This window comes from Oncorhynchus tshawytscha, linkage group LG15, assembly GCF_018296145.1.
Source record: "Oncorhynchus tshawytscha isolate Ot180627B linkage group LG15, Otsh_v2.0, whole genome shotgun sequence".
NCBI lineage: Eukaryota > Metazoa > Chordata > Actinopteri > Salmoniformes > Salmonidae > Oncorhynchus > Oncorhynchus tshawytscha.
The window spans coordinates 31,329,233-31,342,235 of record NC_056443.1 but is presented as its reverse complement, the minus strand read 5'-3'; the positions used below and the strand labels follow the sequence as shown (position 1 = coordinate 31,342,235).

The 13,003-nt window shown below is 41.5% G+C and overlaps 2 protein-coding genes across 4 annotated transcripts; both read left to right on the top strand.

The window, feature by feature from the left end:
* Nucleotides 1–151: 151 nt before the first annotated feature.
* LOC112214830 lies at nucleotides 152–7,617 on the top strand. 3 transcript variants are annotated; one of them, XM_024373868.2, is made up of 5 exons: nucleotides 152–414; nucleotides 830–1,090; nucleotides 1,321–1,434; nucleotides 4,407–4,540; nucleotides 5,656–7,617. In XM_024373868.2, the coding sequence occupies exons 1-5, from the start codon at nucleotides 357–359 to the stop codon at nucleotides 5,716–5,718; spliced, it is 630 nt and encodes a 209-aa protein (XP_024229636.1). In that variant the 5' UTR covers nucleotides 152–356; the 3' UTR covers nucleotides 5,719–7,617. The 3 variants fall into 3 exon arrangements, with proteins under 3 accessions (XP_024229636.1, XP_024229634.1, XP_024229635.1); XM_024373866.2 differs by having other exon boundaries at nucleotides 175–414; nucleotides 830–1,192; XM_024373867.2 differs by having other exon boundaries at nucleotides 396–525; nucleotides 830–1,192.
* Nucleotides 7,618–9,599: 1,982 nt separating this feature from the next.
* On the top strand, nucleotides 9,600–10,483 carry LOC112214829 (protein S100-P). Its single transcript, XM_024373865.2, has 2 exons — nucleotides 9,600–9,890; nucleotides 10,114–10,483. Exons 1-2 carry the CDS (start codon nucleotides 9,753–9,755, stop codon nucleotides 10,252–10,254), a joined length of 279 nt encoding a protein of 92 aa, XP_024229633.1. The 5' UTR covers nucleotides 9,600–9,752; the 3' UTR covers nucleotides 10,255–10,483.
* The last annotated feature ends 2,520 nt before the right edge of the window (nucleotides 10,484–13,003 follow it).

Below are 13,003 nucleotides of genomic sequence, written 5' to 3'. Positions count from 1 at the left end.
GTTCGGCCAGGGTGGGCAATGACGAAACTTTTGACTAGATCTTTAATCAACAAATACAGCTGGTTCAGAACTGCAGATACTTGAAATCAACTGGTATAGAGCAGACAGCAGGACCAAAAGATGATGACATTACTGGGTCATAGGCTCAGCATGAAGAAAGAACACATTACACAAAGAAGAGAGAGAAAGATGGAGAGAAGCGACTCTGTGGTTAACATTTCAGTGCGTCATCAGAAGAAGTCCACAGCGAGTGTGTGTCAGTTGTGATTCTCATGCCCTGGGTGTGAGTGTAGAGGGGGAGGCCACAGCACCTGAAGGCTGAGTGACTGGCCTCATTCTGATATCCTTCCAGAAAGATGAAGCATCTGTTGGTCTGGCTGCTCCTCTCCTCCCTCTGTTCTCCCTCTTCTTGGGGTAGGTTACAAAATATTAGTTACACATTTATTTGGACCATCATTATCTTAGATTAAACCAACACCATCTTGGCTCATCGGGCAAAGACATCACAGTGTTTTTAAAGGAACGGTAATTTACATTCTACTGGTCTGGACATTACCTTATAGTTTCTCTTAAATTATTTTCATTCATTTCACTGTAGTCAATGCATTTATTTTGGTATCATTAACATCAACAGCAATGCTTGTAGAATTAATAAAACTATGTTTTATACCCCATTTCATACCATGTTTTATATGGTAATTATTAATTATTCAGATTTGGCAATGGTACCACCCTAATTTGAATACATTACATCAGCTTCATGCATATCATTCTATTTAGCCTTGTCATTTGATGTTTCACTAATATGTTGTTTTCTCTGTCTCCACAGGGATAAGAGGCATGTTGGTGGTGATCCAGTCTCCTCATAATGTAACAGTAACAGAGGGGGACACTGTTCAGATCCAGTGCTGCTGGAATCAACATGTGTCAAGAGTGACGGTTAATTGGCATAAAAAAGAAGGACTCACCGAGATAAAATATAAGAGTGTTCTGGTCAACAACAGTCAGTGTCGTGACAGGGCATCTCAGCAGACTGTAGCCTGTAACTGCTCAAATTGGACCATCTCAAACCTCACTAGAAATTACTCGGGTACTTACATCTGTAAAGTTTCTTTAGAGATCCCATCTCTTATTGAATCCGTGGGGAATGGGACACGGATAACAGTTACATCCCAAAACACGACAAACAATGGCGAGTATTGATTAGAGACAGTTAACGTTTCTTTGGGGAAAGTTATACATTAAGAACAAGTTAAACTGGTTATAGATAAAATCTTATTGCAATAGTTTGCTAATAACTCCACTCTTTCTGCACAGCAGATTCCTCAGAAGAAAAACTGCTCCACCAGCTGCCTATCATGATTCCACTTGCTGTCCTGCTACTGTTCCTCCTCCCTCTCATCTGCCTGTACAGGGCATGGAAAAGACACCAAGGTCAGAGGGCATTGTGATATTATGTTTATTTTACATCTTTACATCAGTGTTTGACTGGAGCTGAGTACCGACACCTCACATGTTCTACTGCTTGAGCTCCTATTCCTCTTGTAGAATATTATCTCAAAGGTTTTGTGGAGCTACTGCATCTAAATATAAAACAGTACCGACACCTCACATGTTCTACTGCTCGAGCTCCTATTCCTCTCGTAGAATATTATTAAGGTTTTGTGGAGCTACTGCGTCTAAATATAAAACAGTACCGGCCCCCAACATGAGAAACGGCACCTGTTTCAGTCCAAGTCAAACACTGCTATAGGATACCACACTCGTGTGCTTATAAAAGAGTTGTTAGCGTGTCAAACAACGTTTACATATGTGTACATTCATAGAGTAGATCAGAACCTTACAATCCCACGATGTACATTTTTCATTTCTATAGAGCAGCCACGGAGTCTTTAAAGCCGTTTCAGCCTAACCTTGCAACAGTCCCTAGTCTTGTCTTTCAAGCCGTTTCAGCCTAACCTTGCAACAGTCCCTAGTCTTGTCTTTAAAGCCGTTTCAACCTAACCTTGCAACAGTCCCTAGTTTTGTCTTTCAAGTTGTTTCAACCTAACCTTGCAACAGTCCCTAGTCTTGTCTTTAAAGCCGTTTCAACCTAACCTTGCAACAGTCCCTAGTCTTGTCTTTCAAGTTGTTTCAACCTAACCTTGCAACAGTCCCTAGTTTTGTCTTTCAAGTTGTTTCAACCTAACCTTGCAACAGTCCCTAGTCTTGTCTTTAAAGTTGTTTCAACCTAACCTTGCAACAGTCCCTAGTTTTGTCTTTCAAGTTGTTTCAACCTAACCTTGCAACAGTCCCTAGTTTTGTCTTTCAAGTTGTTTCAACCTAACCTTGCAACAGTCCCTAGTTTTGTCTTTCAAGTTGTTTCAACCTAACCTTGCAACAGTCCCTAGTCTTGTCTTTAAAGCCGTTTCAACCTAACCTTGCAACAGTCCCTAGTCTTGTCTTTCAAGCCGTTTCAGCCTTTCAGTCCCTAGTCTTGTCTTTGTTTCAACCTAACCTTGCAACAGTCCCTAGTTTTGTCTTTCAAGTTGTTTCAACCTAACCTTGCAACAGTCCCTAGTCTTGTCTTTAAAGCCGTTTCAACCTAACCTTGCAACAGTCCCTAGTCTTGTCTTTCAAGCCGTTTCAACCTAACCTTGCAACAGTCCCTAGTTTTGTATTTCAAACCTATTTCGCAACAGATGAGAGTTTCAGTAAATATTCAATGCTCTATCACCTTGTTACCGTGCAAGACAGTGAGTTGACGCATCCTGTAATTTGGTTGTTTTTCTGAGTACGCCCTTGATATCTACAAACCTGTGAAAAAGTATTGCACCCTTTCTGATTTTCTACATTTTTGCATATTTTTAATAGTGAATGTTATCAGATCTTCAACCAAAACCTAAAATTAGATAAAGGTAACCTAAGTTTACAAAAAAAAATCAATTTTACAACATCCAATTCCCCTGTGAAAAAGTAGTTGCCCCTTTATACTCAATAACTGGTTGTTCCACCTTTAGCTCTAATGACTGCAACCAAACACTTCCTGTAGTTGTTGATCAGTCTCTCACATTGCTGTGGAGGAATTTTGGACCACTCTTCCACACAGAACTGCTTTAACTCAGCAATATTTGTGGGTTTTCAAGCATGAACTGCTCGTTTCACGTCCTGTCACAACATCTGAATTGGGATAAGGCCTGGATTTTGACTAGACCATTCCAAAACTTAAAATGTGTTGCTTTATAGCCATGTTCATGTAGACTTGACTGTGTTTTGGATCAATGTCTTGCTGCATGACTCTCTTCAGCTCACAGACTGATGGCCTGACATTCTCCTGTAGAGTTCTCTGATACAGAGCAGATCTCATGGTTCCTTCTTTTAAGGCAAGTCGTCCAGGTCCTGAGGCAGCAAAGCATCCTCAAACCATCACACTACCTCCACCATGCTTGACAATTGGTATAAGGTTCTTACTGTGGAATGCAGTGTTTGGTTACCGCCAGGCATAATGGGACCCATGTTGTCCGAAAAGTTATACTTTTGACTCATCTGTCCATAGAACATTCTTCCAAGAGTCTTGATGATCATCCAGGTGCTTCCAGGCAAACTTGAGTCAACTTTTTGGATGAGATTGTTAGTTAGATTACTTGCTCGTTATTACTGCATTGTCGGAACTAGAAGCACAAGCATTTCGCTACACTCGCATTAACATCTGCTAACCATGTGTATGTGACAAATAAAATTTGATTTGATTTGATTTGATTTGAGTCAACTTTTTGGATGAGATGGGTCCCATTATGTCTGGGCGAAAACCAAACAATTAATTGTTATCAGAGAACTCTACAGGAGAATGTCAGGCCATCAGTCTGTGAGCTGAAGAGAGTCATGCAGCAAGACATTGATCCAAAACACACAGTCAAGTCTACATGAAAATGGCTATAAATCAACAAATTTGACATTTTGGAATGACCTCGTAAAAGTCCAGACCTAATGATCCCAATTCAGATGTTGTGGCAGGACTTGAAATGAGCAGTTCATGATTGAAAAGACACAAATGTCACTGAGTTACAGCAGTTCTGCATTGAAGCGTGGGCCAAAAAAGCCTCCACAGAGACGTGAGAGACTGATCAACCACTACAGGAAGAGTTTGGTTGGAGTCATTACAGCTAAAGATGGTACAAGCTGTTTTTGTGTGTAAGGGGGCAATTACTTCTTCACACCGAGGCATTGGGTGTTGCACAACTTTGTTTTAATGGAATACATGAAATAAGCATGTAATGTTTTATTTGTTCACTCAGGTTCCCTTCATCTAATATTCTGTTTTCTTTGAAGATCTGATAACATTCAGCATCAAAAATATGTAAAAGTTGAGAATTAGAAAAAGAGGCAAATATTTTTTTCACAACACTGTATGTGTATGGGGTATACAGGTGGTGCCCCAGACAGAACAGTCAGGGTGATCCACGAGGCTCCCAACCATGAGGACGAGGAGTTGAAGATGGAGGAGCTGGAAGAGGCGGCCAACCAGAGCTCTTCCTCCTCCTCCAGAGGATCCACCCAATGGGTGAGTCTCATAATCAGTACACATCATACCACCTACCGCCACGATACACCTTCCCACACCCTACTGACAGGCTAATCACATCATACCACCTACAGCCACGATACACCGTCCCATACCCTACTGACAGGCTAATCACATCATACCACCTACCGCCACGATACACCGTCCCACACCCCACTGACAGGCTAATCACATCATACCGCCACGATACACCGTCCCACACCCCACTGACAGGCTAATCACATCATACCACGATACACCGTCCCACATCCTACTGACAGGCTAATCACATCATACCACCTACCGCCACGATACACCGTCCCACACCCTACTGACAGGCTAATCACATCATATCACCTACAGCCACGATACACTGTCCCACACCCTACTGACAGGCTAATCACATCATACCACCTACCGCCACGATACACCGTCCCACACCCTACTGACAGGCTAATCACATCATATCACCTACAGCCACGATACACCGTCCCACACCCTACTGACAGGCTAATCACATCATACCACCTACCGCCACAATACACCATCCCAAACCCTACTGACAGGCTAATCACATCATACCACCTACCGCCACGATACACCGTCCCACACCCTACTGACAGGCTAATCACATCATACCACCTACCACCACGATACACCGTCCCACACCCTACTGACAGGCTAATCACATCATACCACCTACAGCCACGATACACCGTCCCACACCCTACTGACAGGCTAATCACATCATGCCACGATACACCGTCCCACACCCTACTGACAGGCTAATCACATCATGCCACGATACACCGTCCCACACCCTACTGACAGGCTAATCACATCATGCCACGATACACCGTCCCACACCCTACTGACAGGCTAATCACATCATGCCACGATACACCGTCCCACACCCTACTGACAGGCTAATCACATCATGCCACGATACACCGTCCCACACCCTACTGACAGGCTAATATTCCTATCCTGATTTAGTGGAGTAAGTTCTATAGGCATGGTGATCTCACTTAAGATATCAAAATGTTTCTGAAGTCTGTGTTATTCTATATGCATTGCTGACTTTCTCTCTCTCTCTCTCTCTCTCAATCTCTCAGTGTCAAGTCCAGGTGTATGAATCACTTGATTACTTGGCTTTACCAACCCAAGACAAAGGTTAAGGACCGGCTGTGAATGTATGTTTCTATTGCGTTTCATGTTTCAGTCATTTCTGTAGGTATTTTACAGTATGTACAGGGTATTTTTCTATTGCATTTCATGTGTCAGTCATTTCTGTAGGTATTTTACAGTACGTACAGGGTACTTTTCTATTGCATTTCATGTTTCAGTCATTTCTGTAGGTATTTTACAGTATGTACAGGGTATTTTTCTATTGCATTTCATGTGTCAGTCATTTCTGTAGGTATTTTACAGTACGTACAGGGTACTTTTCTATTGCGTTTCATGTGTCAGTCATTTCTGTAGGTATGTTACAGTAGGTACAGGGTATGTTACAGTAGGTACAGGGTATGTTACAGTAGGTACAGGGTATGTTACAGTAGGTACAGGGTATGTTACAGTAGGTAATTACTGCTATTGTTTCTTCTTTAAACCATTTCAACTGTGTGGAATGTACTTTATTCTCCAGTCAGGAAGTGAAAGAGAAACTCACAGAAACTCAAATTTAGGTTGTGCAATGAGGTACTTTTACAAAGATCTGTGAATAGTTACTCTTTAACTCTGGTTTGTATCTTAGACCTATGCAAAAGCCAGTGTTCACATAAAACGTGTGTGTGTGCGCACGTATGCATGAGAATGTGTTCGTGCCTGACAAGAGAAAGCGAGTAAAAGAGAATTATACTACAGAAGAGACATATCACTGAGTGGGTATTGACAATAATAATGACTGCAAAGGGAAACTACAGTAGAATTGAAAAATGCCCAATGATTGAGCATCAGACAAAAATCATCCAGTCCAGGGATGCAGCCTTAAGATTCTCTGTGTAACTGGTGTTATATCACCAGTGGAAACGATGGTATCTGGGGGCTTTCTCGTAGGTTCTCTCATAGGTCAGTGACAGGAAATGGAAACAGAGCAGATGGTGGTGACAGTATATGCTTATGTCTCAGGTAGTAACCATGGCCCCTCATCTGCTGTAGACTACAGGATGAACAGAAATGAGAAACAGAACAGTTTTATAATAACAATAGATGTGATTGCCTTACAAATTGCCACACACTCATACACATTGTGAAATTATTTGAGTAACAGATCGTGTACATTTCAGCTGTTTAGCTGACACTCTTATCAGTTGCTCACAGCTAACAAATGACAAATGATATGTTCACAATAGTTGTCAACGCTTAACACATTATATATATTATCTGACAACTTGCCCCAATGAGTCACTAGGTCCTGCAGTTACAAAGTAAGCAGACACACACCTACTCACATCTTATAAAAACAAACAACCGTTTGTAACCATGGCTGCACTCCTACCAAGACAGAATTGTTAGGCACAGTAACACATTCTCACTGCTTATGCCGTATGGCAAGATCCTTAGTTTGCTTTTTACAAGTTTACTTGTTATCATCAGAGATTATTCTGATATGAAGTTGTGTTTTGATATTGAACAAACATGTTTAATTCAGCGGATTGATTACTGCAAGATGTAGAAGACTGATAATGTTTGGATTTTGCGATGCACGCAGACACACAGGTTGTCATTTGAAGAATGCGTCACTATATAGGGATCATAAATGTTTACTAGAAAAGAGAGCAGCATTTCCAGGAAACAGTGCTACAGATGACCAGATTCACACACAGAACAGAGATACCCAAAGATTTTCATAACTTAACCAAGATAGAACACAGCTTGTCGTTTCAAATGGGAACAAATGAGTCAGTGTGCAGAACAAAGATGGAGGTGGGCAGAGCCAAGCACATATCCTATTGGCGCGTTCTAGTATTATCTGCATATTTCTGTTACGGAACGCCTACTCTGTGAAGTGTGCAATAACTCAATTCGCCTTTGCATTTTTTTTAAACCTTTGAAAAGAGTAAAGTCTATAAAACGTAGTCCACTTTGTTCTTTAACAGATTCTAGTTTTGGGAACAGAAAACTGTATAAAACTGTTTAATCGATGAGAAAATGTGCAGAATGTCGGCCAAAAATCCACCTCATTCCATCTTTTCCCACTGCCCGCCAGTGGGCTTCCTCTCACGACCATATTTGGTAGTGAGTGGAAACACCAACCGGGTGCTTCACATTTATACATCCAGTGAAATATCTGTCTCATTGTTCTGTCTGTGGGGATACCCTCATCTAGCCTGGCTCCAGATATGTTGGCTAAACAGCACAAACAGAACTGGGACCCGCTAACACTTCATCTAAGACTAGGGAAACTACGCTAAACAAAAATATAAACACAACATGCAACACTTTTAAAGATTTTACTGAGTTACAATTCAAATAAGAAAATCAGTCAATTGATATGAATTAAATAGGCCCTAATCTATGGATTACACATGACTGGGAATACAGACATGCATCTGTTGGTCACAGATACCTTTAAAAAAAAGGTAGGGGCGTGGAACAGTAAACCAGTCAGTATCTGTTGTGACCACCATTTGCCTCATGCAGTATGACACATCTCCTTCACATAGAGTTGATCAGGCTGTTGATTGTGGCCTGTGGAATGTTGTTCCACTTCTCTTCAATGGCTGAGCCAAGTTGCTGGATATTGGCAGAAACTGGAACACGCTGTCGTACATGTCAATACAGAGCATCCCAAACATGCTCAATGGGTGACATGTCTGGTGAGTATGCAGGCCATGGAAGAACTTCCAGGAATTGTGTTCAGATCCTTGTGACATGGGGCCGTGCATTATCATACTGAAACATGAGGTAATGGCTGCGGATGAATGACACGACAATGGGCCTCAGGATCTCGACACGGTATCTCTGTGCATTCAAATTGCCATCGATAAAATGCAATTCATTGAAAAATGCCTGCCCATACCATAACCCCACTACCACCATGGGGCACTCTGTTCACAACATTGACATCAATAAACCGCTCGCCCACACAATGCCATACATGTGGTCTGGGGTTGTGAGGTCGGTTGGACATACTGCCAAATTCGTTAAAACGACATTGGAGGCGGCTAATGGTGGAGAAATTAACATTAAATTCTCTGGCAACAGCTCTGGTGGACATTCCTGCAGTCAGCATGTCAATTGCACACTCCCTCAAAACTTGAAACAACTGTTGCATTGTGTTGTGTGACAAAATGGAACATGTTAGAGTGGCCTTTCATTGTCCCCAGCACAAGGTGCACCTGTGTACTGATCATGCTGTTTAATCAGCTTCTTGATATGCTACACCTGTCAGGTGGATGTATTATCTTGGCAATTGAGAAATTCTCACTAACAAGGATGTAAACAAATTTGTGCACAAAATCTGAGGGAAATAAGCTTTTTGTGCGTATGGATTTCTGGGATCTTCTGGGATCTTTTATTTCAGCTCATGAAACATGGGACCAACACTATACATGTTGCATTTATTTCTTTTGTTCGGTATATAATCTATATTCTCTCGTACACTGCAACAATAGTCCTGCATTTTGCCTGGTCTGGTCATGTGGTATTGATCAAAGAACATGATGTGATCTTATCTCACCTCTAGTAACAGAATATTCGTGCTCCTACAGAAACACTCTAATCGGAGTGTAACCATTTAATGTAGCCAACCAAAACTCATCAGGCCTGTGTCCAAAAAGCCACTCAAAAGTAAGTTAACAGCAGCTCTGAAGGAAAACAGTCACAACGCACAAGGATCCAAACACCTCCCTAAGAACACTTGAACTATTCTTGAATCAAATCCAATTTTGACAAAGTGGCACGACAGCATTCTATGGAGCCAGACATTGAGGTAAAGTTTGCAATAGGCGTTTTGATGTTAAGATAATGTTGACACAACAGTAAACTCCCCCAAATCAAACACTATCGGTCACTGCCACCTCCCAAGCACTGAGCCAACAGTGGCTTTAGTAAGTTCCTTGATTCAAACATCAGTTAACGTGAATACATGAGCAGAATATAAAGCAGACTTCAATTCCACCCGGCCTGTACCTTCACCTCTCCTCCTGTCCGGTCGCCGAAACCTTGCCTTGGAGTTGTTGCCCCAACTTTATCATCACCAGTAGCAGTCATGTCCCAACTGGAGACAGCGATGGCCATCCTCCTGAAGACCTTTGACAAGTACTCTGGAGCCGAAGGCAACAAGGGCACGCTGAGCAAGGCTGAGCTCAAAACCATGATAGAAAAGGAGCTGCCTTCTCTCCTGAAGGTACTGTTGTACACTGCACTGTCGGCCAACGCCACACTGCAGAACAAATGTATTAGATTCAACAACTCTTTATTGTCCCATCCAAAGGGCAAGCTGTTTTCAGATTTACTGATTGATCGTGAAGTCAATTCTAGTTTATACATCACGCTATTTGTGTGTTGTTGAGTTGTTGAAATGAATCCTGTTGTTTTGTGGGACCTCGTTCTCCTCCGTCTCTCTGCAGGCTTCTAAGAACCCTGGGGACTGTGACAAGCTGATGAAGGCTTTGGACCATAATGGAGACTCTGAGGTGGACTTCAATGAGTTCGTAGTCCTGGTCGCTGCTCTCACCTGCGCCTGTCACGACCGCTGCCCCAAGAAATGAGCTCTTCATGCAGAATTGTGTGGTCGAGTCACACCCTGCTGCAAGTAGCAGGTGCCTGTCCGTCGGACCAGAGTTCCCCCAATCTCCCTGTTTCTGTTTATAATCAGTTAATAATCATTTTCTTACTAAATGCATCTTTATCCATTTGTGTGGTTGTCTTGTCTTCCAATTGTGGCTGTAAATGTAAATAAATCTCGTGCCTGTGAGGTGGGAGCATTTTAAACAGTGACTATCGAGTAGGCCTGTATTTACTCACTTTTACAAAAATACATTTATTTTGTCCTTTCAGTCTTTTTTATTTCGTGCACCACTTAAAGAACAAGTCGACATATACACTCAGACACTTTATACACGGTCGGCTGTTAAGTAGGGAAAAGTACAAAGAAAAGGCAGGAGTTTTGGCATACAGGCCGCAGGTGACCACCGGTGAATGCCAGGCAGCACAGGTCATTTTGGCCTCTGGTGCAACAGGTATGTTTAAAACTGAATTAAATTAGTGGCACTCTGCTCACCCCATGAGATGAGAGACATTATAGAGACCAATACTTCTGCAGAACGACAAATCTTTCACATGAATTGACCGTGCAGCCAGAGGCTTCACCCCGAATTGAACTTCTCAACCATATTAAAGAGAATAGAAGAACACAGGTGTTCAGTTGAAAACTAGCCGTTCAGATCCAATGCCTATTTTTAGCGTGTGTAGGTCTTAACATGCACGTTAAACCTCGAAAACAAACCACTTAGGAAGTGAACTTTAATCCAACCACAACGGTATCATATCTCCTACACAGCATGGGAACCAATATTACACCTCAGAGCGATTTCCTTGCATATTTCCTTTATAAATGTAAATGTGAAAAGCTGCACGCATATGTGATGTAACAAACGTGTACTTTACATTGTTGTACACTATTTTGTTGAAGCTGTAACTATAAATATAGACATTGAGGATACTGTATATACAAGACTGGCATGTCCTGTCTACATTCCCCTTATCGTAGACAATCAGTGATGTAAAGTACTTAAGTACTACATAAGTAATTTTTGGGGGGTATCTGTACTTTACTTCACTATTTATATTTTTGTCTACTTTTACTTCACTCTACATTCTTAAAAAAAATAATGCACGTTTTACTTCATACATTTTCCCTGACACCCAAAAGTACTCGTTACATTTTGGCAGGAAAATGGTCCAATTCACACACTTATCAAGAGAACCATCCCTGGTCATCCCAACTGCCTCTGATCTGGTGGACTCACTAAACAGAGAACATACCTGGTCATCACTACTGCCTCTGATCTGGTGGACTCACTAAACAGAGAACATACCTGGTCATCACTACTGCCTCTGATCTGGTGGACTCACTAAACAGAGAACATACCTGGTCATCCCTACTGCCTCTGATCTGGTGGACTCACTAAACAGAGAACATCCCTGGTCATCACTACTGCCTCTGATCTGGTGGACTCACTAAACAGAGAACATACCTGGTCATCACTACTGCCTCTGATCTGGTGGACTCACTAAACAGAGAACATACCTGGCCATCCCTACTGCCTCTGATCTGGTGGACTCACTAAACAGAGAACATACCTGGCCATCCCTACTGCCTCTGATCTGGTAGACTCACTAAACACACATGCTTCGTTGTAAATTCTGTCTGAGTGCTGGAGTGTTGCCCCTGGCTATCCATCAGAAAAATAATAATAATAATTGTGTCATCTGGTTTGCTTTGTATAGGGAAGTTGAAATGATTCATACTTTAACTTTTACTTAAGCACATTTTAGCAATTCCATTTACTTTTGATAATTAAGTATATTTAAAACCAAATCGTTTTAGACTTTTAGTCAAGTAGTATTTTACTGGGTGACTTTCACTTTTACTTGAGTCATTTTCTGTTATTAAGGGATCTTTACTTTTACTCAAGTATGACAATTGAGTACTTTTTCCACCGCTGTAGACAATGGCTATAAGGCCCAATCCCAAATCGCCCCCTAACTCATTATGTACTTGTGGAGAACAGTTAGTATTGTTGGTGAATTTCCGTATTGATTGTCTTACCTATCTTACCTATTACCTATTGATTGTCATTGGCATACAGTTGTACAATGAATGCAAAAAGACCATGCAAGTGCTGCCCTCTTGTGGTACACTGCCGTCATGCTGTGCGTGCACAATGTAATACAAAAAGAGAGAATATAATCGGCACATACCATGTGTCCTAAATCATGCTAGTATAATGCAAAGTAATTTTGTAATTGTAATTGAGAATCAAATTCCCTTTTGCAATTAACACTGTACTAGATTCTTGTTTGTGTTGGAGAGATAAGCAAATTCCTTAAATTCCTCTAACTTCTCCGGGACTTACAGGGACCTTGAAGGACTGTTTGGAAACGTGCTGAGACTGTAATCGGATTGCAAAGTTGTTAAGCGCAACCTCACTCTCACATATCCTCTCTCTCTCTCTGTCTCTCTGTCTCTCTCTCTCCTCTCTCTCCTCTCTCTCCACCTCTTTCTCTAAATCTCTCTCTCTCTCTCTCTCTGTGTCTCAATTAAATTCAATTTAAGGTCTTTATTGGCATGGGAAACATATGTGAACATTGCCAAAGCAAGTGAAATAGATAATAAACCGAAGTGAAATAAACAACAAAAATGAACATGCCAGTACACATACAGAAGTTTCAAACGAATAAAGACCTTTAAAATGTCAGAGTATGTCTATATACAGTGTAGTAACAATGTGCAAA

Coding starts and splice junctions, on each gene's coding strand:
- LOC112214829 (XM_024373865.2), top strand. CDS start 9,753: ATGTCCCAACTGGAGACAGCGATGGCCATCCTCCTGAAGACCTTTGAC. Junction 9,891..10,113: donor AGCTGCCTTCTCTCCTGAAG/GTACTGTTGTAC, acceptor GTCTCTCTGCAG/GCTTCTAAGAACCCTGGGGA.
- LOC112214830 (XM_024373866.2), top strand. CDS start 357: ATGAAGCATCTGTTGGTCTGGCTGCTCCTCTCCTCCCTCTGTTCTCCC. Junction 415..829: donor CTGTTCTCCCTCTTCTTGGG/GTAGGTTACAAA, acceptor CTGTCTCCACAG/GGATAAGAGGCATGTTGGTG. Junction 1,193..1,320: donor CCAAAACACGACAAACAATG/GCGAGTATTGAT, acceptor TCTGCACAGCAG/ATTCCTCAGAAGAAAAACTG.